The sequence below is a fragment of the Leopardus geoffroyi genome, chromosome X (genome assembly GCF_018350155.1).
Source record: "Leopardus geoffroyi isolate Oge1 chromosome X, O.geoffroyi_Oge1_pat1.0, whole genome shotgun sequence".
Classification (NCBI taxonomy): domain Eukaryota; kingdom Metazoa; phylum Chordata; class Mammalia; order Carnivora; family Felidae; genus Leopardus; species Leopardus geoffroyi.
The window spans coordinates 27,353,501-27,380,858 of NC_059343.1; the positions used below are offsets into that span (position 1 = coordinate 27,353,501).

The following is a 27,358-nucleotide window of genomic DNA, read 5'->3' on the forward strand; positions in this document are numbered from 1 at the left end:
AAGATGTTTAAGATATTGATATCTACGCAGTGATGTGCCATTTGAAAAGGGCCATTCCATACGTCATTCTTTTGAATCCTAACAGCAATCTGGAATGGAAGGCATCAGCAGCCTAATGTTATAGATGAAGAAATAAAGGGTGAGAGAGATTCAATAATTTGCTAAGGGTCCCACTGTCATTAAAGGGCAAAATCAGGATTTAAACCACCTCTTCTCATTTTAGATGCCCTGCTTTTAGCATTGCATTATGCTAAGGATGAGATGAGGGAAAGACACGCTAACGTGTTTGTCTTCCTAACATAAAAGTAATAATCACCATTGTCATCATCATTGTCACTATTATCCCATAACCAACCAGCTGCCTCAGTCTTTCTGTTAGGCCTCCCAAACTCAAAAGCTTTCATTTCTTTTCAAAACCCATACTCTTCGTGTGGAGCCAGGCTGAGAGAATTATCCACACGTCCGGTCGCCACAGAAAAAGTCTCAGGGGGGGGGTTCTTTTTCCTTTCAACGTGCACATGCATAATCAAGGGCCTACACAAGTGGTCTGTCACTTTTCAGGGGAATAGCAGCACTGACATCTGCTGGGTTGTCTGACGGTGAAAGTTAAAACAACAGAGGGTCAAAAGTCTGAAAACTTTCCTTTGAAGGCTTGTTAAGTCCGGTAGTAGTCATCTCCACAGTGGCCCCATTCTCCTTCACCTCCTGGCATTCATGACCTTCTGGAGTCCTTCCTCCTCCCACCTCATTGCATCGGGGGCCAAACGGTGTGGCAAATAATTTACAGAAGAAGTAATAGGACAAATACTAAGGCGAGGTCAAAAAAGGCCATCTGGAATGGAAGGCATCAGCAGCCTTGCTGCTTGTACCTTGTACTCATGGTTGACTCCTGGGGGAAGCCAGCCACAAAGTCACAGGGGCACTCAAGCAGCCCCACGGAGGAGTTTGGGTAGAGAGGAACTAACTAGACAGCAGCACCTCACAAACCATAAGGGGGAGCCACCTGGAGAGTAGGTCCTCCGGCCCCCATCAAGCGTCCATATGACCGCACCTCCATTTGGCTACTGAACACAGCCTCGTGAGAAACTCCAAGATGGAATCACTCAAACTACATGCTCGTGATCCCCTGACCTACAGAACCTGCGAGAGGTAATACATGATGATTACCGTTCTAGGCAACTACGGTTTGGGGTGATTTGTTTTGCAGTAATATGTAACTGCAAACTCCTTTTCTTGACTAAAGCAGAAGGAGCCCAGCTCTCCCCTTTGGATGCGGAAAGGTCACAAACTATTAATCCTTTCTGCTTACTTCATACATGCTTCCCTTAAGGCAGGTACAACAGAATAAAGACCAGTTGCAAGCAATGTGTTATGCTGATTCAAATTATTAATGAGAAAATCTGGGTACAGAAAAAAAACCCAAGTAGATCTAAAATAATTCCTACACTTTCCCAACACCCGAGGAGAGCTGAGAGAGTCTTTTAGGAGCTGTGTATGCCATATCCAACCTTTGGCTTAGCTCCATCTAACCTGCGTGATGTCACAAAGGAGGAATATTCCTCTCTATACCCAGAGGTACAAAAATATAATAGAAACTCAGCTCTTTAATTCCAACGCCCCACTAGGCCGTAAGATAAAAATGTTAGCCTGTGAAAAACTACAATTTCTCCTGTGGGCACATCTCTTTCTGTTTTGTATTTATCTTACCTGCCCACATTGTCTGAGTGTGAGATTCTTTGTATTACGTGTATTCATCATTATCTTTATTCAAACATACAAAAAAAAATCCATTTTCACTCACTGGTTTACTTATTTAATAGTTATGTTCATTATGTTTAGTTTTTAAAGTGGATGAGAACACGTGCTAATCCAAATCTTTCACCTTAAAAGGAAACATAATGAAAAAATAAGCACTTAGAAAATGGTATTTATGTTCATAATTGTGGCTACATCACTTTAAATAAAATATATTTATTATTCCTATTACACGTTCCCATGAGAGATTAATAACCGAAGACAATTATGACGGCTAATTTGGATTTTAAATCCTGTTCAAATATGTTCTGATACTAATCCTCTTCCGGAATTAAAGAATAGGTACATCAAAACAGAATTATTTTAGGACAGATGTTTAGTATTAATTTTTTTTTCAATATATGAAATTTATTGTCAAATTGGTTTCCATACAACACCCAGTGCTCGTCCCAAAAGGTGCCCTCCTCAATAAGTTTAGTATTAATTTAACACAACGTAAGTAAAAGTGTATAAGGAAAAACATACATATTTGCTTTTTATAGGTATCTTTTTAAGTTATAATTACTCTGACAGAGCTCTGAAATTCTTTAAGAGGTTACAGATCATTTGTAAATGTAATGTATATTTCCAGATACCCTATTACTTGGATGCAAATGAAAGTTCAAGAAATCATGACACTTACATGTGAAGAAACACATGGCACTATGAAGCACCGTGTGATGGTTAATTTTATGTATTAAACTGGCTAGACAATGACACCCAGTTGTTTAAGCACCAGCGCAGATATTGCTGTAGAGGGGTATTTTTCATTATTTTATTTTATTTTATTTATTTTTTTATTTTTTTAAATGTTTATTTTTGAGAGAAAGAGAGAGAGAGTGCGTGAGCAGGGGAGGGGCAGACAGACGGGGAGGACAGAGGTATCCGAAGAGGGCTCTGCACCCATGCAGGGTTTGAACCCACGTACTGTGATATCCTGACCTGAGCTGAAGTCACATGCTTAACTGACAGAGCCACCCAGGCTCCCTGAGGGGTATTTTTTAGAGAATTGAAATCAGTAGACTGTAATTAAAGCAGATTAGCCCCCATAATATGGGTGAGCCTCATCCAATCAGTTGAAGACCTTAAGAAAAAAGACTGAAGTCCCCAGAAGAGGAAGGAATTCTGGCTCCAGACTGCCTTTGGACTCAAGACTGCAGTATTAAGTCTTCTTTGAGTATCTATCCTCCTGACCTGCTCTAAAAATCTCAAACTTGCAGTCCCCACAGTCTCAGGGACGAATTCTTTAAAATCTCTGTCTCTGTCTCTGTCTCTCTCTATACACACATATAAGTTAATTATAAATAATTTATAATATCATTAATATACTAAATATAGATGTATGTGTACATACACATATACATATATACAGGGTTCTCTGGAGAACGCTAATAAACTCATTCCCAGTGAATAATGACACTGGAAGAGAAGATTAATATTATAACAAAATAATACTCATAATAATACATGTAGTAAAACTTTTATTTTTGTAGTGGGATTGAGCAAAATATATTTTGTTTAATCCTTGGTACACCATCAAGGTCCACTGCACCCAAATATATATTTTGAGTTTATTTTTTAAGAAGTTCTTACTATTTGTAAAAATTGATATTTTGTGACTTTTATTCTTTCCTAGTGGTCTACCAAAAAACAAAGTGATATTTTACTTATTCTTTAAATAAAATCAAATTCATTTTATTTACCATGTGGGTCCACTGAAGCCTTTCATAAGTCTAAGATACATTGTGTAGTCTTAGTAATCTTATTTTTCCTATATTTGGAAACATTTTGCTATTTTATCACCACTCATAAGTTATTCCTAAGTATGCTAAAAAGATCTGTAAGTGAAAGCATGATGGAATTACCTAGAAGGATGGTACAATAGTGAAATAAATCTTCAACCTTTAGGTTTCTTATTACACTGGCCAAAATAGTGCATCTTCTTTCAAGAAGGTATAAAATAGGATTGGGGACACCATATTTGGAGTCTGCTGTTAGCTTTCGTTGAACAGAGTTGAAAACGTACGTAGCACTTTTCATTTTACTCCCATAATGTCAAAGACAAGAAAATTGACAGAAGAAGATACTTATGATTATGAGACATGATGGAAGATAAATGCAAGCGGACAGAAATCATCATTCTAGACTCCAGTAATGATGGTGAAATTGATCATATAGGGGAGATCTTAGGTGAAATCTTAGAGTGAGTCTTCAGATGATGAACAAACACAGGGATTGATGAGCAAACAGTATATTTCTAAGGACAGAAGGAAAATATGATATTTTAATCTAGTTAGGCATTCAACAGGAAGGACTTCATCACATAATGTTTTGTTGAAGAACTTGAACCATCCTATTTTGCTAAAATCACGTGGGACACTGTAGCGTTTATGTTTGTGCCTCCAAATTCATTTGGTACAAAGTTTGTTGGGTTCAATTCTTATTAAAATTTCTAAGGAAGTTGGTTTTTATTACCTCTCTAATCTTACTTCTGTGAAGTATCTGGAACATAACTTAGACATACAAAATAAAAAGCAAAATGGCTCACATAAACCTAGAGGGCAAATGGTCATCTATTTTTTTTTTTTTTCCTGGTACGCTGAAGGGTGAATCAGAAAATGACATACATAAACACAACCAACTTTAGCTCTCAGCTTTCTTATTCAACGTATCACTAAGGACCAGGAAGAAATCTGTGTTATCGGACTGGTGACACAGCAGAAGATACAGAAAACAAAATACAGAGTAAAACTCATCCACTCAGTCTTCAGGGTGTGTTTGTCTGAATGCGCTTCTGTTGTAAGTAGCCACTGGCAGGTGTGACGCCAACTCCTCTTCCTCCATTCCTTAAACGTAAGCCAAGCTCCAGACTGTTCCCTAGTCTTTTCATCGGGCTCCGTGTCTCTGTGCAAACTCACCGCCTACTTCAGGTAACTTCCAAATCTGCTCAGACCTCCTCCTAGAAGCATTCCCAAACCCCTTCGTTCAGATCCAATCTTCCCTCCTCTTGTTCTCTCTCAAGATTGGGGAACACGGCTCTGCTCAAGTACTTATCCTGGACTGCCTTGCCCCAATAGACTTGTCCAAATACCCACGTTTGATTGTAAGCTGTTTCAAGACAAAGGCTGAATCTTATTTTTCCCTCTATCCCAACCATCACATCTGACATAAACTAGCACAGAGTAAGCATTCAAATATTTACTGAACTGAACTGAACTCTTCGGTTGCCAGCGGCATCCTGGTGGATGAAAATTTTGAGAGCTGCTTGTAGTTATAACAGGTTGACAGCAGGTGCTAGATGTCAAAGGAAGAAATTTATATGGTTGACTCCACTTCTTCTAAAATAAGCAACTCTCTAATAGACAATACCTGAGAGGAAGATATTGGCTGGCATTTCATTAGCCATAGAGATTTCATAAAAACGTGGAGAACAACAAAGTCTTTTTATTTCACCATGAAGGATTTCATACATTTGGTTGCAGCAATGAATGATAGGTTGACAAAGCTGCTATAAAACTGTCAGTTAGTTCAAAAATCCTGTGAGAGTATTTTTATTCTCATGCAGCAGAACATTCTCCCTTCTACAGCCCTGTATACCAGCTCTTTAAGCAACACGATATGAACTCATTTCTCAAAATTTATACGATGTCACCAAATTTCTCAAAGAATTCCAGACTGGTTTGAAAAAGCCTTAGCTGAAAAAAAAAAAAATTTAAGGAGATAATTCTCTCTTAAGATTTGGCCTTCTGTTTCAGAAGTCCCTTCCCTGGTTTAGCTGATCAGCAGCCATATATTAAGCCCCCACCCCTCTTGATATGCTCTCATCTCCGCTTCCTCTGCACCAAATTCATCCCTCCATGATGGTACACACCATTCAAAGAGCATTTTCTGTATGTGAGGTCTTCACGGTAGAAACATCACCTAATTATATCTTCATAATCACCGTACCAGCTGAAGTATTATTTATTGGTCCCACATGACAGATGAGGAAACCATGGCTTAAGAAGTGACTCCACTTGGCCAAGGTTGTGCAGCTAGATTATGGAGGTTCGCGGTTCTCTACGTTTCCAACATGTGCAAGAGAGTCCTATAATTACACAATGAAATGCATACAAGACTACAATAGAAATGGGAGCCGTAAAAATTATATCCAGATTACAGTGAACCGCGGCTACTCCTTATATTATCAGTTCCCAGAGACTCTTGTTTATTTTATTGACTAACCCTTTTCATCTGATGTTCCTTGGGCTTTGGAGTCATATATACCTAAGTTAGAATCCTAGTCCGTCGCTTGATATCTTCCTACAACTGTAGGCACATCACTTAAGCTCTTTGAGCTGCAGTTTTCCAATCTCTAAAATGGGCATAATAGTATCTACCCTCCTAAGGTCATAGTAAATATTGAAAATAAAATACCTTACGCGAATTGCCTTGCTCTTTGTAGTATGACTCATGTATTTGTTTAATTCTACTTATGTATCTTATTCCATGTTTTCCAAAGCAACCTTCTCCTTTTAGTTGTTTTGAACTGCTCTCTACCTTTTCTTCTTTGGGGTCTAAAAACCAGGCAGCTACCAGAGACCTGATTCAATGCTTTCTCACTAAGCATGCAAACCACCCAATTAGATTATAATTAAAATAACAAGAGCTAATATGTACTGAGTTCTTACTGTGGCTGGGATCTAAGTGCTCCTCTTGTATTATCTCATCCAATTCTCCCAACCAGGAAGTAGATGCAAGTAATCTTCTTTCAAAGAGGAGGTGACGGAGATCAGAAAGTTTACTGAGATTACTTGTTTGTTCAGGGTCACAAAGCTACTAAGGGGCCAGCCCGGGCAGCTTGCCCTCAAAACCTTTATGTGCTCTTGTTAAAGATCTTTAAAACGGTAACAGTGGGCAGTTATGGCCGGAGAAGCTACAGAAGCAAGGCTCTAAAATACAAATGTCAGATGAGCCAAGTTCACCAATATTATCTGTGGGATAAACACAGCAATAGGAGAGAGGAATTCTTTCTTTCCGTACCTTCCTCACTGCTGTGTAAGGTATTAGGGTATTATGATCTGCAGTAGTAATGGGCATGAACAAGCGTTTTGCACAATTCAGAAGCCTCCCAGGAAGCAATTTTAGATCATTCCAATCTTAGCTGGTTTTGGTCCCCTGACCTAGCCCTTTTGCAGGAGAAAATGACCAGGGATGCCTGACACGTTCAGCAACCCAAGAACGGAGGGAAAATGAGTAGTCTGAACATCAGAAATAGCACAGAGAATTTCTTATTTGAATGCACTGAGAATGAAATTTTTTTCTCTCACCTAGATCATTACAACATGATTTCCATAGATATAATCACCTGAAAAACAACAGATACCGTAGAAATCGTTTTATACGGTGAAACATGCTGGTATTTTGCAGACCCAATTACTTGAGATTTCAGCACGGATATTACTGGTAGAGAGGAATTGCTTCGTATTGGACTTTTCTCTTGATAGAATGCAATAAATATATACAGATTTCCCCAACTGTTCAAAGTTATGAACTGGGATTTACCAAGGAAGGAAAAATGTTTCAATACAGCATTATACTCTTACCGAATATTTTTCTTTATTTAGCTGATTCCTTTTTAAGTATTTCTAGGAGTTTCAGGGCAATAAAAAAGGAATCCTGAAATCTTCCAATAAGAAAATACAATTTTATGAGCAAGTATTTTATTTCTGCTCTTTCCCTGAAAGCCAAATCTATACTAAGGAAAATTCTATTTTGAACACGACTGAAACTTTATGAGTATTGAATCTCCATCCCATGTCATAGATTTCAAATGGAGAGGTAAACTGTAGCAGAGCAGGGCTGCAAACGACATTGTTTAGATAAACATATCTTGTCAGAATTATCTCGGTAGCGGCATTAGAGGCTCCAGGCATATTTGGAACTAAGATTCTGGCTTAGGCTCTTAATAAGCAACATGACATGTCTCAAAAGACACTTGGCTTTTAAGAAAATGTTTTTTTGTTTTTTTTTAGACCATGTGGATTGGAATCTTTCCACTGTACTACAAATATTCATAAACGTATTCATTCCCAAAAGACAAAAGCTTAGAAAAACAGAACAGTTCAAATTACTGGATATTAGCAGAGAGACAAAAACTTGCCCTCCGGTCACTCAATTTTAATCTACATCATGAAAAAAAAAGTCAATACAATATCAAAAAAAGATTGCAAGAGATAATGGAAAATGTTTAGACAACGTTGAATGGGTAGTGTAAAATAAATTAGTGTTATTTTCCTCTTAGGGAAAAAATAGAAGTTATTTCTCATTAGTAAAATGACAAACAACTTCCTATATGGTATGTTCAGATTTGCATAAACATTTTTGCCAAATTTCCATATTTCTCAGGCAAGAAACAGATCGCTTAACTGTGTAATGGGAATTCAGTCTCATACTGAGCAAATCACTCACTAAGATTCATTCTTTTGGACCAGTATGTTGCAACCTGATGGAGAAAGCCTCACGGTTCCAGACTGAGTGAGGAACATTCTACTACATCAGTCAAAGAGCTATATCTATGCTGATCGTTACAAGGCAATTTTGTTCTTGCCTTGCTCGTTATACAAATGACGTTCTATACCTTACACAGAACTCTACAACTTAAGTGTATTCTTCCTGTCCAAATTAGCTACGGAAAAGAATGATGAGTTTCTTACCAACTAGTTTCTCTCCTCCCTGGGCTCAACACTGAACACTATTTTGCAGCTCACCTTGCCACGAGGTGTGGTCATGTGATGAGTTCCAGCCAATAGGCTCTGAACAGAATTCACGTGTACCACTTCCAGTCCTGCCTCCTAGTAAATTTCAACGAACAATCCTTATTCCTCATTTGCCCATTAAGTGCAGAGGACTCTGACGTTCTGGACACAAAAGATGGATGGGGTTTGGGTCCCTGAATGACGTCACAGAAAGCTGCTTATTTTCGACTGCACCAGAAAAAAGTAAACTTCTGTTGTAAGCCACCAAGCTTTGGGATCGTACCTATTAGAGTGGCTAGTGCTACTCAACTAATACATTAGCATATATTCAAATACATTGTTTGAGCAACAATAAAGAGTTAAAATTTCAAAATCAAAAAAGTCTATTTTAATTAAGGATCACAACAGGTGAAAGAGGAAATGTCTTTAGGAAGTGAATCAAAACATACATAATTGCAGACCAAAAAAGTATTTAATCCTAGTCCTAGTGATTAAGGTCATTAACAAAAACAATAAAACAGGATGGAACAGGGTAAACATTCCAGAAGAAACACAGACTTTCAAGCCAGAAAGAAACATTGGCAAATTCCAAGTTCTGGTCTTGGCTCGTGTTGTAAACTCGAGCAGTTTGGTTAACCTTTCTCAGAAACTGTTTCCTTATCTATAAAATGAGGGATTAGGAAATTTAGCTGACAAGATTTTATAAAGACTTTATACACACACACACACACACACACACACACACACACCCACACACTATATAAGACCCACTATCTGATACCTAAGAGGAACTCAATAAATAATAGCTATTATCACTAAATGTTTACTAATGCATACAAGTATGACCAATAATATTTTTCAAATATTAACCTTTTATACTGGTGACTTAGGCAAGTGCTAATCCAACAGAATATAAATTCTGAAGACTCTTGGTTTTGAGTTTCAAAAGCCTAATGCCTGGTAAAAGACGAAAGATTTGGAAGGAAAAAGAAAAGGTGATGAAATGAAGGATTTCCCTACTCGTACACTAGAAAAAAATCCCTCTGGTTATGGGAAGGGAGGAAAGGGGCATTACACGGGAAATAAAAAAAAAATCACTATGGATGTGTGTCCCTGGAGGGGAGGTAGGGAGAGTGAAGGAAAGAAATCCAGGGAGATCCAAGAAAATCAGATAGCAGAGGTGAACTGGGCCTCATTCTTGAGGAGAGCCTCTGAGGGTAACAGAAGGAGAGTAGTTTTCCCTTCTGCTTCCTCTACTCTTCCAGATCCCATGCACAGGCACTCCGAATCCCTCTGTATAAAGAAGAGTCCAGGCAAGGTCTAGGCAGATGGGCCTTAAACAACCTCCCAAGGCTCTCGCCCGTCCCGGCACAGCAGGAGGAACGGTACAATGATTTCTGCTGTTACACAGTGAGAGGATCACAGTAACAGGGGGGTGTCCAGATATGAGAGTGCCACCGCAGAAGGGAACGAATGACGGTCCAGGAAGCAACTGCCTGCTTGGACCAACGACCAAGAATACAAGGGAGAGACTGACATCGCCATGGATGCTAGCCCAGAGAGATGACAACCAAGGAGCAAACGTTCTGTCACACCATGCTCACCACGCCCACCGCTCCATGCTTCGCATCTACATAAGCCTGGATTCATGAAAAATTTATTTCCTCGATTCCATGGAATTGTGTTCAGTTATTGAAAGACAACACTATGAAATGAAAAATCTTAGCACAAGAGGTATAACTTACAACCGTTTGGCACTCTTTTGATGAATGCAACAGAGGCAAATCGACTTCCAAGTCATTGCTGAAACTTTTTCATACATCGTAAGTTGCCCACGCTTGTTAAAAGACTTACTTCGATCAGTAATGATGGTTCTAGCCTCTTGATTGCTGGTCTTGTTTTTCAAATTCTGGGCGGCGGTAATGAGTTCTTCCAACTGGGGGCGCCTCTGTTCCAAATCCTGCAGTGTTGCCTGAAGGAAAAAGCTTAACTTAATATTGAGGTTCACCAGCATTGCGCATACCTTTTATGTAATACAAAGTAAAGTGCAATTTTCCAACCAACCAAAGCACTTCTGGAAATAAAAAAAAAAAATACGTTACTGGATAGAAATCTCTAGTGTATAAGGCTTTACAGAGAACACTTTAACAGGAAATGTGTTTCATTCTTAGCCACCAAAAATATTACAGATGAAAATCTTGATTACAGACTTGCTTCACTATTTAAGAGCTTAGATGGAGTCATTTCAGAGTACCTGGGTTCACTTAAACCAGTGCATGAGTGCCACAACCAAGAAATGTAATTTTTTGACTTATGACAGATAGCTATTTATACTGGTAATCTCATTTCGTGCAGTGTCAAAATTAAAGTGTATATTTTAGAAACAGAAAAAGCACAGAAGTGATTCGAGAGACGTAACTGATTTAACTTCTTTGTACCTGAGCTTCCTCACCTAGGAGAAGGGGACACAATAAGCTAAGTCAGTCCTTCCCCAACATTGCCTTCGATGAGAATCACCTGATTCCTGTGCCTCACCACCCACGTTCTCCCCCACCACGAACAAATGAGTAGGGAGGAGGGCTTGGAAAATGCCTTTTTTAACAAATTCTCTACTTAATTCTTACGATGAGGCAAGTTTGGAAAGCATCAGACTAGAAGGTAGTATTCATATTCTGTATTAGCAATTACTTTAATACTGCTTTAGGTAAAAGTACCAGCAGAATAAAGCCAAGAAATAGGTGTGTGTGTGTGTGTGTGTGTGTGTGTGTGTGGATGGATGTGTGTATTTACAGGTAGCCACGTTCATCACTAAGAAATTCCCCCCTCCCACCACTGTCCGTCTACTGTCTCTGACAGCTCACCCTCCCTGCACTAAAGGGCCCATGTCCCAGCGATATTTACATAGAAGCTTGGGAAAAATAAGACTTCTCGCTTGTTCTCTTTCTAAAATGGAATACATTTTATTTTAATTTGGGAAGGCATAATGAGTATTTGTTATTAGTTGATAACCCGTATGTGACAGATGTTTTGCACACATTGTCGCGTTTTTATTCTCCTAATAACCACACAGGAGGCCAATGAAAGTGAATAGATGAAACGTGGTGGAGATAGTAATGTTTAGGAAACTTAGCTATCTACCATGCCCTTTGACTACTGCCGATTTTCTAAGGATTTTTGGCTTCAGAAAGGCCGAGTTTCGACCGTTTGTGCGGTGTTTCTTTTGTGAACAGGTAGGGACACAGGCCTCGTGATTTCAGCGCAGTTGCTTTCAGTACTATTAAAATAATGGCAAGGACTTATCCAAACATTACACATCTATTTTGCGCATTTTCCCCTCTCTGTGTTGAAAAATTGGAGGGGCTAACTTTTAACCAATTTTCCACATTTGTAAGCTGTGATTGCTCAGAAGAAAAATCCAATTTTCAGGTTTCTAACTTTTATGGTTTCTTTACACAAAAGGGTGTTTGAAATATGGAACAAATTGCCAAAGACAGCTATTGAAGTAAGTGGCATAAGTCAGTTGGAGAGCACTGAACAAATTTTAAAGTAGGAACCATATAGTAGTGGATAGATTTTATGAAATAAGATATTTTCCAGGGTTAGAATGTTAAACTCTGGTCATCTGTGACACAGCACGCTTAAAAGGTACTTCGGAATTCCTGACTCTTAAATATTTAACACATTCAAATAGATGCTTTAAAAACAGACTTACCCAGAAACCTCAGATAAAGTCAAATATTTCCCTCAAATTTAACCAAGAACTCTATATAATACAGGTAGCAAGGTACACAAATTTTTATCTATGGAGATAACACAGGGCACGAACGGATTAGGTAGGCTTTGTGCAATTTAAATTTTTTTTTTTAACGTTTTATTTATTTTTGAGACAGAGAGAGACAGAGCATGAATGGGAGAGGGGCAGAGAGAGAGGGAGACACAGAATCGGAAGCAGGCTCCAGGCTCTGAGCCATCAGCCCAGAGCCTGACGCGGGGCTCGAACTCACGGACCGCGAGATCGTGACCTGAGCTGAAGTCGGACGCCCAACCGACTGAGCCACCCAGGCACCCCGGCTTTGTGCAATTTAAATGCAAATTTGTGTTTTTTGATACTTGGACATTTTTACACAACCAAGATTATCTTTACCGTCATTTTCATTTGTTTTAATATTAATTCACCCTCAAACAGGCAAGCTATTCTTTGCTTCTCTCTTTTGCATGTATTTCCCAAGGTTGGCTTTACTTTTCTCCTTCTTTTAGGATCACAAAGTTCGTTTAAGAAGTATGTTGTAGAAGTAACCTGATCAACTTTAATCTAAATTAAACCTGACCACAATGAACAGCTTTTACTGCTGAAATTAGCACGCATGTCAATTTAGACTTAACACAAGCCATTTTCCTCTCTAATGAACAAAATAGGTCTCAGGGTATTGTGAAACCTGTTCTCTAGTTGGGTGATTCTCTAATTCTGCTGACAGACACATGCTTTGTAAGCACCTGAGAAGATTATTAATGACATCCTTTGAAGCAGCCTCCTTAAAAACCTACAGAGATTCACAGCTGTAATAAAACTATTCATTTCTGAAGAATTTCAAAACAAAATCGTAACTCTTTATCCCACTCTTCGGTCAATACATACAAAGGTTCATTTCTAAAAAGAAATTGCACAATAATGATGTATATTGCTATGGGATTTATCAGACACTAATATACTCATTACATAGTGGGTTTCTTAGTAGAGCACAATGGGAATTTTCTCCTTTGATTCTCTTTCCAGAAATAAAGGAAAGGATTTGAATATGGCATATTTAAATATTTTTTCCATTAAGATATTATAAAAACAGTGACTGAAAGGCTTTCTTGCTAATGAACAGCACACACACACTCAGTGAAAAGAATAATTATTTTTTTCTTTTCATTTGGTTTCCTTTTGAGTGTATTCTATTTGCTAGTATAATTTCTCTTACCTGACAACGTGGTTTTATAATCTAACTTTTCAAATAGAATGACCTTCATCTCTATTCCACTGAGCCACCCACAGATGGGAGAACACCTTAGATCTAATCATTACTCAAATTACCCACCTTCAAAATACCCCTCGATGAAATTCTGTTCTTTGCCTCCCCATCTGGTACTCTCACCAGATGCTTCTCTCTCAGAAACACTCTTTCTACTCTAATCCTCATCCTCAAATGACCCCTAGGCCTCTTCTATTTATTGTTCAGTTTCCTCATTCTAGCTGTAGTGGTCCATATTTGTCATGTTAAAACAAGTAGCATGCTATTTATGCTTATTTATGTTTCAGACAGGAGCCTGGATATTCATTACACATATAACTTACATGAACAAAACTAAAACCATGACATGCTTAACAGTACCTAAGCATGGTAATTGAGCATGTCTACACAGATTCTATCATTCTGGAAGAAACAAACACAAGGGAAGGAAGGAATCGATGTTATTCTAAGGAGTCATAAGCCAGCTACTGGGCTTTACTAAAAACAGCTTACCCCTTGGAGATGAGAATTCATCATGGATTCCACTAGCTGAGCAAAGATGGAAGAAAAAAAAAAAATCTTCAAATACAAAGTGAATCAGAAGTCGTTAATCCTACTAAGTCCCCCCAGGGTTGAACGAAGTGGTTATAAACAGCAATCCTATGAAAAGGGGAGTTAAACAAGGAAACTATACATACTCTAAGTAGGTCATTCTGAGCTCTTAGAAAGAATTACACTTTGTTATTGTACTTGGTAAAATAGAATTCTACCGAATACTCAAGCAGAAAACTCTATGGTTTAGTTGAATAGTTAATATTTACATGTTTAAAAAAAGACCCGAAGAATAAACTCTTCATATTTTTAATATTTCTACAAAAATCAATAGTCTTCACATATTTATACTTAGAACAAAGGCCCATGGTGATTTTCAGTTGTTGCCTTTTTCAGAAAATAAACATGACTTAAACTTACACATAAGGTAAAGATGTAGACCTTATATTTTTTCATTTATAATTTTCAAAAATTAACATCAAGGATGGACAAGGTGAAATAGTTTATTGAACCACTGTATGTATGGGGGGGAAAAAAAGCATATAAGGCAGGTAGGGCCTAAACCGCAGCCTTTCTAGTAACTCAAAGAGTTATTTTTAGGAGGCTTCACGTCCAGTGCAAGTCCCAACGTGGGGCTTAAATTCATGACCCTCACATCAAGACCTGGGTTGAGATCCAGTCGGACACTTGACCGAATGAGCCACCCAGGCACCCACAGATCTGTCATTACTGTCCTCCAGTCCCTCACTTCTCTTTTACATTTTAAACTGGCCTGGATATTTTCCTACTCGGTATAACTTCTTTACGTTTCTGAACGTTCTACCTCCATCTCTGTTGGCAACTTCTTCATGAACACCTTCTAACTGTGGTTAGCCTTTAGTCCTCCATTCATTCAAGAAATACTTTTTTTAAAAAGCGTTTTATTTTTACATACTTTAAAACTTAAGGAAAAATTGCAAGAATGGTCAAAGAACTCCCATGTATCCTTCACCCAGACTCACCCATTGTTAACATTTGGCCTCATTACATTTATAACTTATCATTCTATCTCTCTCTGTGGATATAATTATATATGTACATATAATAGATACTGTTTTCTGAACCACCGGTGAATCATCTGCAGCTTTACCCTTTGATATTCCAGTGCTTAATTCTTAAGAAAAAAAGGCATTCTCCTACATAACGTCAGCTCAATTTCAAAGTCAGAAAATACACTACGGCTTTAGTTCTACAATCTAATCCACATTCTTTATTCATAGTTTGACAATTATCCCATTAATTGCCTTTCATTTACCGGTCCAGACTCATGCATGGCATTTAGTGTCAAATCTTTTTAGCCTCCTTTCACCTCAAAAAGTTGTTTGCCTTTCTTTGAGCGTCATACCATTGACTGTTTCGAAGGCCAGTTATTTTGCAGAATGCCCCCCAATTTGGGTTTCAGCAAATAATTTTTAGGACTTAACGTCAGGCTTTGACCCAGGCACAGGTGATAGAGAAGCAAAGGAGGAAAAATTATTATTCTCAAGGAGAAAACAAACTAGTAGTTAAGACAGGCAGTAAATAAGCAATTACAATAGGCTGAGGTGAGTATTATGGTAGGGAAAGCACGAGGAGTTATCAAAGCATATAGGAGAGATATCTAATAAAATTTAGGGGTCAAGGAGGGTCTTCTGAATGAAGTGGAACTTACACTGTCTTCAGCCCTTCTTTGTTTAAATTTTACAAACTTTTTTAAAAATTATCTCTAAGACTCCTTTATTATTATTATTTTTCAAAAAGTTTATTTATTTTTGAGAGAGAGAGGGACAGAGTGCGAGCAGGGAAGGGGCAGAGAGAGAGTGAGACAGAATCTGAAGCAGCTCCAGGCTCTGAGCTGTCAGCACAGAGCTGGACGCGGGGCGTGAACCCAGACACCATCAGATCAAGACCTGAGCCGCAGTCAGACGCTTAACCGACTGGGCCACCCAGGCATCCCTAAGACTCCTTTTTTTTTTTTTTTTTTTTTTTATAAGACTTTTTTTTTAAGCTTTATTTGGGTGAGTTTGACAAACAGAAATTGTATATAATAGTACAACTCGATATCTTGATATATGTATACACTGTGAAATAATCACCACACTCAGTTAGTATAGTCATCATCTCTCAGTTACTTTTGTGTGCGTGTGACGAGAACACTTGAGCTCTACCCTTCTAGCAAATTTCAAGTTTACGGTACATTAACTACAGTTACAATAACGTATAGCAGATCTCTAGAACTTACTCATCAGAAAACTGAAGGTTTGTACCCAGTGATCAGCACTGCCCCATTTCCCCCACTTCCCAGCAACCTGGCAACCATCATTCTACTCTGTTTCCCTGAGTTCACCTTTTTCTAGATTCCAAATATAAGTAAGATCACACGGTACTGGTCTTTCTGTGTCTGGCTTATTTCACTCCGTATAGTGTGGTCCAAATGCATCTATGTTATCATAAATGGCAGGATTTCCCTCTTTCTTCGGGCAGAATGATATCCCAGTGAATATATATACACATACCATATTTTCTTTATCCATTCAGCTGCTGACAGACATTTAAGTTGTTTCCACATCTTGGCTATTGGGAACAATGCTGCAATACACATGGCACCACAGATATCTCCTTGAGATCCTGACCTCGTTCCCTTGGATATACACCCAGAAGTGGGATTGCTGCACCATATGGGGAGCTCTATTGGTAATTTTTTGAGGAACCTCAATGTTGTTTCCCATAGTGGCTGCACCAATTTCTATTCCCACCAACAGTGTACAAGGGTTCCCTCTTCTCCACACCCTCACCAACGCTGTAATCGTTCCTCTTTTTGGAAACAGCCCTTGCAACATGTGTGAGGTAATGCCTCACTGTGGTTTCGGTTTGTATTTCTCTGATGATCAGTGATGGTGAACCCCTTCTCGTGTACTTCTTGGCCACTTGGATGCCTTCTTGGGAAAAATGTTGACTGAGGTCTTCTGCCCATTTTTGAATCCGATTAGTTGGTTTTCTGCTATTGAGTTTCAGGAGGTTCTTCTTACGTATTTTAAATCTTAACCCTGTATCAGATACATGATTGGCAAATATTTTCTCCCATTTTGTAGGTCACCTTTCATTCTGTTGATTTTTTTCCCTTTGCTGTGCAGAAGCTATTTTTTTTTTTTTTAATTTGATGCACTCTCACTAGTGTATTTTTGCTTTTATTGTCGGCGATTCTGGTGTCATTATCCAAAAAATCATTGCCCAGACTAACGTCAAGAAGCTTTTCCTGTGTTTTCTTCCAGGAGTTTTATGTTTACAGGCCTTTAAATACCACTGCTGCTAATACCCACTGTGGTGGCCATGACAGTGTGCAAGCCTTTTACGACTGGGACCTAACTGACTGAGGAACCCAGCTGCTGCCTTTGGAAACCCATCACTACACTGAAGAGAAGCCAAATCTCCCGCAGACTGTTCCCACCAATGACTGAATGTGATAGCAATACTGAAGCGGAGCCTTTTTTGGGAGACGTCGGGCTCCTGTGGTTGATTTGGGCTCAGCGACTCCCCAACAGCTTTGCTTAGACTGCACACTGGGATGCTTCTGCACAGCCTTCTCTCCCTCTTTCTTTCATCTGGGGTCAGGCTTGCATTTTAATGTAATGGCTCTCCCACCTTCTCTCACTTCCTCCCCATGTCCTTGCACAAAGATATCTCCTCAAATAAAATCATTTCCTTTTGAATCCTGTCTTGGGATATTTAATCTCAAGCCCCAACTACTATACCCACTTTTGCTCTTTTAGACCCTAAACTTCTCATCAACGCTTCAGATCTACGTAACATGGTGATTCCATAATATTACCACCAAGATGTACAACTCACAATTTCTGAACATTACCAATATCCCTTTTAAGATTCAAGTGAATTAGTATTTCAAAAGCACCTCTATTAAAAACCACAGCTCCTTTTTTTTAAAAAGGAATATGCCCATTACTTTCAGTGAGCCTAGAATTGAACTGGTAGATAAAAGGATGATTTAGATGTGTTACATTGTGATGGTGAGGTTCTATTCTACACACGTAGCTCAAGAATACTAGGTTATCAAAGCAAGCCACCAAAAGTCCTTTATGCATAACAAACACTAGAGTTCCTGGAAAACATGTGTAAAAGGAATTTTTTGGCAAGTTTTCAGACTCTGGAAGACAGCAAAGTTAAGAAAAAAGTATTCCATTGGATAGGCAGAGATCTCAATCAGGGCTGGCTTCATGGGTCCCGTGCTTGGTTTACCATGGTGCTGCGGCCATCTTGAAGTTCTTTATCATTTTTGTTAACAAAGGGTCCTTCATTTTCATGTTGAACTGGGTCCCACAATTTATGCAGCCAATCCTGACCTCGACCCTGAAGTTAGCAGAGAATAAAAGTTGTGATGGGAAGGCTGCACTTTAACACAAATTATGTTACGTCCATCAGATGCCTCTTGTTTGGTTCCTGAGAACTTACTCTAAGTTTCTTTAAGTATCAACCGGGAAGCTAAAAGATCCACGTTTGGGGGAAAATCTCTTCTGGTCAGGAAATGCAGAACAAAACAATTGGCCGTTGTCTGAGATGGGACCCTGTCAGCACCAATGGTTACTGGACAAGCAAAGTCTTTGTGATTGTGGGAGAAGTAAAGCAAGGAACATATAGAGAAAGTGGTAAATCATCTAAGAATTTGGGATTAAAAGGGTAAACTCTCGTCCTGGCAATAATAATGGCTGTGGGGGATCTCAAATTCCATTTACAGTTTTAGCTAGTTATTAGTTGTTTCCAAGGCTAGCGTGGCTTTGAAAAATACATGAGAAACAATTAGTAATTAATTCCATGAACAGTTACTAACCTGCAAATATATGCAAAGCACTTGGCTAATAGACATAGACAAATAAACCTTGACCTCTTTCTTTAAGGAACTCATAATCTAGCCAAAAATAAAGAACTCATCGACAATTAACAGAGTGATTAATTAATTAATCAACAGTTAATACAATTCCTAACAACAGTAAGAGTTGTTTATTAAGCACTTACTATGTGCCAGGATAGTCTACCATAGTCCACAGAGAATGGACTCTGGAGTCAGGCTGCCTGGGTTGGAATCCTGGCTGCCATTCACTTGGTTGATTATTTTCAGCAAGTTACTTAACCGTTCTCTTCTTCATTTCTACCACTGTAAAACGAGGATCATAAGAATATCTATCCCTTAAGTTTGTTATGAGGATAAATAGGGCTCATGTTTATAAAATGCTTGGACTACTTTCTGTTGCATAAGAACCATAAAAGCGCTCCATAAAAAAAATAATCAATTTGGGGCGCCTGGGTGGCTCAGTCGGTTAAGCGGCCGACTTCGGCTCAGGTCATGATCTTGCGGTCCGTGAGTTCGAGCCCCGCGTCGGGCTCTGTGCTGACAGCTCAGAGCCTGGAGCCTGTTTCGGATTCTGTGTCTCCCTCTCTCTGACCCTCCCCTGTTCATGCTCTGTCTCTCCCTGTCTCAAAAATAAATAAAATGTTAAAAAAAAAAAGTTTAAAAAAAATAATCAATTTAATCATCATAATACTCTGATAGGTACTGTTACCTCCATTTTACAGATGAGGAAAATGAAAGAAAAAGGAGTTAAGCAATTTGTCCAGGACCACACACACTACGTGTCAGAACTTCTAACATAGGACGTGTGGTCCCAGAGTCCACACACTTACGAGCTATGTATGATATAGTTACCAAGTACGTATGCTGTAGTATAATAGAGTATATGACAGGATAACATAGTATGATGTAATTATTGCACAGATGAGATTAAATGGGACAGGAACATGAAATGGGAACACAAAAGGGGAAATCAGTGATTTAAGTAATTCACTTAGTACTGAATCAGTTAGGGTACCTGCAATGAACAAATGACCCATCCAAACTGGGATGGGGAGACTTTCCTCAAGGCTGGAAAAGCTAAGTGGAGGGTGCCGTTAAGAGAGTCTGAGACCTAGCTGCAGGGAGAGGACCTCTTGACAGGGGCTGAGGCTGTAAAGGGGCCTAACGATCACCTGACTCGCCCTCCTCTCTCCCTCTGCACCACCAGTGCCTCCCATTAGAAGCCCACGGTCACTGGGTAAGCAAGCTTACCGCTGCTCATATTATTTGGCCTCCCAGGGTGCAACAGGAAGTTAGACAGTATATCTGAGAAAAGGTCTAGCAAAAGCACCAAAGTAAATGGCGAAGACAGAAACAGCCACTGAAAGGAATCAGTTTGGGGAATGATCACACATGGGAATTTTGAGGAAAGACTTCACAGAAAGGATGGTGCTGTGGTTGAACCTTGGAAGATATGGCTAGGTCATGAGGAGGGCTGTATAAGGGAAAGAGGGGCGCCTGGGTGGCTCAGGGGGTTAAGCATCTGACTCTTCATTTCAGTTCAGGTCATGATCTCACGGTTTGTGAGTTCAAGCCCCGTATAGGGCTCTGGGCTCACAGCGCGGAGCCTGCTTTGGATCCTCTGTCTCCCTCCCTCTGTCTTTTCCCCCACTCATGTGTGCATGAGCTCTCTCTCTCTTTCTCTCTCTCTCAAAAATAAATAAAATGTTAAAAAAAAAATAAGGGAAAGAAAAGCATGAGCAAAGACATAGAAATAAAAGAAAGCCTCAGCTAGGGTGGCTGATGTCTACAATTTCACCGGGAAAAATGGGAGATAATTTAGATAGGCGTAGCGGAAGCCCTCAGAGTTACATTTCACTACTCACGTCGTGTCATTTATCTTCCTGTTTATATATTTGGTTTACTTATAATCAAATTTGTTGTATAGGGCACTGTGATGAGATAAAAGAAAATTGATCTTGTTTTATGGTTGGGTTTTTGAAAACCAGCCTGAGGTATTTGGATTTTATCAAGAGGAACCAGGTAACAGTGAAGACTAGAAAAAATGAAGGCATGGGAGCCACGACTTGCGGAATGCCATGCCCTTGTACACTTTATCCTTTCTGGCTGGACCACCTTCCTCCGTTCTTGGTCTTTTCCTGGAAATATGGTAAACAGACAACCGTGCGTGAGAGTGATGACTGACCAAAGGACTGAACACAGTAGGGGGAAACGGCAATGCAAAAAAGAGAATTCTAACTAGAAGGGTGGGGGAATGACTAGAACATACATCTCTGTTTCAAGCAGTGTTTGTTAATATTATAAAAATTAGTGATCAGTTGGCTACCTTTAAACAAGAAACCTAGGATAGCTAGTTAAGAAATTATCAGCTTCAAAAACCAGTAGGACAGTCTGTGGAATTCATCGCTCTGTTTTTTGGTAATACTATCTTCCTTATTCGTTGGCACTTCGGGGGGCTTACAAAACTTAAGCTTCCCGAATCTGAGGCCTTTCTTGTAATGGTGTGATATAAAGCTAATCTACTATTAGCATGTTATTTTTAAAATAAATTCTTTCCTGTGGTTGAAAAAGAGATTTTGATGATCATTTGCAAGTTATTCTGCCACAGAAAATGTAAAGAATTGATTCACTTGCATTCCATAAACCCCTTAACATGCAAAAATGAAAACTTTCAGTCACACAAGCCAGTAAGTAAATAATGGGGTCTAAATTAGGGATCTTGAAATATAATTTCAAAGTCAAGAAGAAAGAAGAATTTTAGGCTACAATTTGTCGATAATGATTTGCAAATACGTTTCTTAGTTATTCTACATTGTTCACATTTCTTGAAACTCTGTTGTTCGGTAAATTCCTCATGTCGACAAAGGATAATTGGGGCAGTTTTAAGACCAGTGTTTGTCATGTACGTCACATTTGCTTTCGACGTTATGACGAATGAAATGAGCGATGCATTTTTTTTTCTCCCCCCATATATTTTAGAAGAAAGGGAAAACTGAAATCATTTTATAATATACGTATTTTGGGATTTTTTTTCTGCTCAAGTTTTCCATCATTCATTTCTTGTTCTATCTTAAATAACACCATTTTGGAGGCATTCTAACTTCAAGTAGTCAAGATAATTTGTCTTTTATCTAATCAGAGCACACTATACAGCAAATTGAATTCTAAGTGAACCAAATTAATAAAATGGACGACAAATTACACGACACGAGCAGTGAAACGTAACTCTCTGAGGGCATTATTTGTAATATTTTTCCTGGTGCAGAATATCCTGATTTTGCATCCTAAAGATACTATCCACAGCTGTAGAAATGCCAGATACAGAGGCCCAGCGTTAACAGGTAACTGCGTACCAATCAATCAAACGGGTGGGAAATATGTATTGGCAGGAGTCTAGGCACAATATGTTACAGTAGGGCATGTGCTTTGCGGGTGAGAGAGGATGGAATAAAAGAACATTCCCAATGAATTCAACTTGCAATGAGCTAACAATGCAGCTGGGGAGACGACCTTCAGGCCTGCCCATTCCCATTCACATATGCAGTTAGTCAGTAAGAGAACACAGTATGTAAATGGCAAACGTTACAGTCTACAGGCTATAGACTCTATGCTGATGGGGTTCTGAAGAACGCAATTTTAATACGAGCATGTTTAGGGAAAGTGACTTTGAGGATCAGGAAGCTGAACTATCATTTACGCGATGAACAGGATTGATAGCGATGACCCAGTGATGGGAGGGACGATTCCAGGCCAAGGACAGAGCTTAAACCAACGTGTGGAGGCACCAATACACTAGAGTGCTCAGAAGGGGGGGCCGCTCTGCAGTGAGCAGAATTTTCATGGCCGTGACCAAGCTGGGAAGGGAAGCTAGGGCTCTGACTACCAGACGAATGAGTAAGAACATGATACCGAAGGCAATGGGCAGCACTGGAGTTTCTAGAACAGAGGAATGACCCAATAAAAGTGGCATTGTGGAAATATTAACCTTGCACCTTTGCATCCAAAGTACTTTTTTTCAATTTTATTTATTGATTATTGACAGAGAGAGAGAGAGAGCAGTTAGGGGAGGGGCAGAGAGAGAGAGAGAGAGAGAGAGAGAGCGAATCCCAAGCAGGCTCTGTGCTCTCAGCACAGAGGCTGATGTACGGCTCGAACTCACAAAATGGGAGATCATGGCCTGAGCAGAAATCAAGGGTCGGGCGCTTAACCGACTAAGCCACCCACGTGCCCCATGTCCAAAGTCCTTTTGAAGAGAGGACTCCAAAGCTGAACTGTAACGATCCAAGAAAACCCTCCCTCATCCAGCCCCTCTGTTTACATTTCCAGTCATGAAAACATGCAAACCATTCTAAATTAACCTCATGCATCCTTTTATTTCAGGAGAAAATAGTAACTCCACTGCACGTAAGTAAAAGAAATTCAGCCCCACTGCTGGTAACGAACTGTCGCAGAGAATTATTAAGCAGATTTTCTGATCCCACTTGTCATGTGATATTAAATTAGATGCGAGTACATAGTGACTGTTGTTTCAGTTTAGAAAAAAGTGAACACTCAGAATGTTAAAATTCTCAGATTCCTGCTCTGAAGAATAAAGTGACTGCCAGGGAATGAGAGAGAATTGGGATCCCTCAATTATCAGCGGTAATAAGAATTATCAACATAATATTTTGACGTCACATTTTGTGAACTTAACGTTGCAATGTCCTTTTATATCTCTTATTGCATTAGACCTATGATATTTCCTTTGGGAAATGAGTCTTCCGAGAAGTCTCCAGGTTCTAGGAAAGAAGCCTGTTATTTAATGAGTACTATACTAATCCCTTCAACAACAAAAGTTCACAGCCAATGAAAGGTTATGCTAAAAACGCATCCAGCCTTTTTCATGTTTTCAAAACATTTTAAAGATGCCGCTTATTTAGCTGAGATGAGAACCGTGGTACGTATCGCCAAAGTAAGAGATGTCACTGTTCTGTGACGCTACCCGGACGTGCAAGTCAAGTGGAGACTGAGTGATCATCTAGAGGCAATTAAACTCATATACACAGTCAATCGGTGTAATTCAAGCCCTCAAAGGCTCCTTTCCCATCTTTGAGTGGTGTACGGGAAGACGTGAATTATCAAAATAATTGGCACAGCTGTTCAATTCATGTTGCATATACAGGGAGAGAACTGGGCTCAGTTTCTTTATCTGTAAAATGAGGGTAATTACCTTTATATCGGCCAATCTTGGGGACAGAAGAGTCATAAACCTATTTATAAACCTTCAAGTACCTTAGGTAGAAATGAGTCACATATGGCTAGTCCGAGTTTCTTTGCAGTAACAGCAATTGAGGAATATGTTACAGAGAATGTATTTCATTTATCAGGTCTCAACCTTCTGACGTCACCAAGTTCTGAGCCCTAGAGAGCAAAGATCACCTGCGGATAGTGAGCCATTATGTGTCTGTGCTAAAAAATGGTATCTTCATGGCATGGAAACCTCTTTGAGGTTTACAAACAAGTGTGAGACGAGTGAGAGCGGGAGGCAGGGAGCATGAGGGCAGCTGTGTCCATTCACACAGGAGACACGATATCCAAAAGGAGAAGAGAGGTGTGCCCCAATCTATACGACACCTTTGCATCCAAACAGTGTGATGTGTCCCATTAGACGTACATATAAAGAAAAAAAAAGCTCAACAATTGGGCCTCGTGCTTCAAAAGAGACAACATTCTTTGCATATACTCAGAGGCCGACATTGATCTATTTCTTCTCAGACATTATATGACTGGGGAAAAGATAAAAATCTGCCTTTGATTGGGTGCTATGTGTTTAAGCCCCGGCTTAGCTGTAAATCATTTGTGAAGATCATTTCTCGGTAGGTGAATAGAGTTGCTCTCATGGAGTGTTAATACACTTGCAGTGAAGTGTTGCTGGGGTAGGAGGTGTTAGACATTGATCAGGAGCTTAAGAGATGAGCTATTTATTTCTGCTGTTGTAAGAGGAAATTTTCTATAATAAAACAATGATTCTGCTTCTCTGTCAAAAAAAATGCCATTTTATGACATAACAGCTCTCTTCAGTAAACAAAGAACAGACTGTTATTGGGGGACATAAAAATTACAATAGAATATATTTCCCTGTAGGAGCACAACAGCCTTTAACTCAATTGGAACTTGCTGTGTGACAGCTTTTAAAGGAGGGGACATATTCTAGGGGGAGAAGCTCAGACATACTTTTCAATTCTCTGGACTGTACTAGTACTTATCCTATAAAAATGGGTCTACATTAGCACACTGTGCCACTAAATCACACACTCGCTCTGCACCGTGAAAGAAGGCCAGCTGGGGGGGGGGGGGGGGGGAGAAGGGGCACACTGCTTCACGTGGCACAGTTCCAAGCCAACCCATGGCTCGACCAAAGCCGATTTTGAGGAATATGGAAACCTCATGTTCTGTTTGATAGGAAAATGTGCACAACTCTTTACCCATGAGCCTCTAGATGTGCTCCAAGGGCAAGTATAATCAGTTCTTAACTGGATTTTGCAATGCTGCATACCTAATCAAGCTGTTTACATTATAGGGAAGAGTTCAGTTTAATTCTCTGTTTTATGGGGAAGGGTGCTTAATATTAACACCCATTTCAATATATTTTAAGTCATTTAAAAAGAAGCAGCAATCCGTGGAGAAAGGTTGCAGTAAGAATTCTCTCTTCACATTTCTGTGTTTTATTTACGGGACATTTTAGAGGCATGAGACCAGGTGAGGCAAAAACGGGTAACAATACACAAACAGTACTGTCGGTTGGTTCTCATTTCTAATACTTGTATCTCAGTTCTTCCTCCCTCTTTCCTGTCTCTCTGTCTGTTCCATGAATGATCTGCCTTCCTTTTAGCGGAAGTTTTCTCTAAGATAGTGGCCAGAGGGGTGCTAATGAGGTCAACACTTCCATTAAAACTTCACAAAGCTAATCCCGAGCTGTTGGTTCATGAAAGGGATGACATCAGACACAAGTATTGACAAAATTAACTCTTAGCACATGTGTTACTACAGAGAAGTCTGAGTATTAAATATTTGTACAAAGGGCAGCCCAAAACAGAAGGTTAAAAAAAATAAGGAGAAAAGGGAATCTGAGGGATGCAATGGATTACACGGATTTGGTTTCGTAAATATCCATCGTGTAATCTTTTAATAGTAATGATCTGCCCCAATCTGGATCCACTTAAATACAGTCCTCTCCATCCATAACTACTGAAACTTGTCACCCCGTTCCTCCAAAAGTTCCCTCCTGCCTTACAATTCAAACTCCCATGGCCTAACAATTCTAACACAGTAACAACTAGTATTGTGAGTTTCCTATGTGCCAGAAACTGTCCTAAGCACCTTACCTATATTAATGTAGACCAACCATCTGAGTTAGGCACTTTTACTATCTTTTATAGATAAGAGAAATGAAGCACAGAGAGGTTACATAACTTATGCAAAGTCACAAAAGTAAGATGTGGTGTGGGTGGAAGAAAATGCCCCAGATCGTCCTTTTCCAGCGTTTTTTTCCCCAGTACATCACAGCTACCACTTCCTCAGCAGCTACAATGTAGCAGAAGCTGGGCTAGATGGTTCACAAACACGATTTAATCCTGAGACAACCCTCCCTAGCTGGCTATTCTTACACATGACCAAATGGGCTCAGAGGAGACTCATAACTTCCCCAAAGACAGCCAGACACGTGGGAGGAGAAAAACATTTGAACTCAGGTCTGCCCGATTGCCACGCCTATCCCTGTCCGCCCGCCCGCAGCACCTGAACAAACTACTCTCCTTTCTCTTCTCAAAGACATTCTTCACTTTCCTGCCCCTGTGATGCTTCTACTGACAGTGAACCCCTCAATGCTTCATGGCAGTTCAGTATCTAAAACCGAGTGAAACGGGTTAAACAAATCATGAAAAAAAAAAAAAAAAAACAAAAACAAAAAACGGAGGGAAAGTTACATAATTGGTTTGTTACTGTTCATTTTTCCCAACTTCATTTCCAAATGGACATTTTCTCTTGTTTTGTCTTTACCGCTGTCATGCCGCACCATTGCATCCAAATTTGTCTTTTTTTTAATTAAAAAAAATTTTTTTTATGTTTATTTCTGAGGCAGAGAGAGACAGAGCATGAGCGGGGGAGGGGCATGGAGAGAGGGAGACACAGAATCAGAAGAAGGCTCCAGGCTGAGCTGTCAGCACAGAGCCGGATGCGGGGCTCCAACTCACAGACCGCGAGATCATGACCTGAGCCGAAGTCGGTCGCTCAACCGACTGAGCCACCCAGGCACCCCTGTCTTTTTTTAAATACCGGAAATACATATTTCTGTGGTTAAAATGGGCGATCATGACATTTTTTTCATACCCTACTTTAATTCCTTATAGTTAAGAAAAAAT

At 39.5% G+C, this 27,358-nt stretch overlaps 1 protein-coding gene across 11 annotated transcripts in view; it reads right to left on the minus strand.

The window, feature by feature from the left end:
- DMD (dystrophin) overlaps positions 1–27,358 on the minus strand; it is a 2,127,700-nt gene that overhangs the window by 579,066 nt on the left and 1,521,276 nt on the right. For 7 of the 11 annotated variants that reach the window (XM_045472669.1, XM_045472671.1, XM_045472672.1 and 4 more), the window contains one exon: positions 10,386–10,503. In XM_045472669.1, the coding sequence (XP_045328625.1) occupies positions 10,386–10,503 (118 nt within the window). Of the gene's footprint in view, positions 1–10,385; positions 10,504–14,038; positions 14,075–27,358 lie in introns of all 11 variants that reach the window. The other 4 variants (XM_045472664.1, XM_045472666.1, XM_045472673.1 and 1 more) reach the window with 1 other exon arrangement.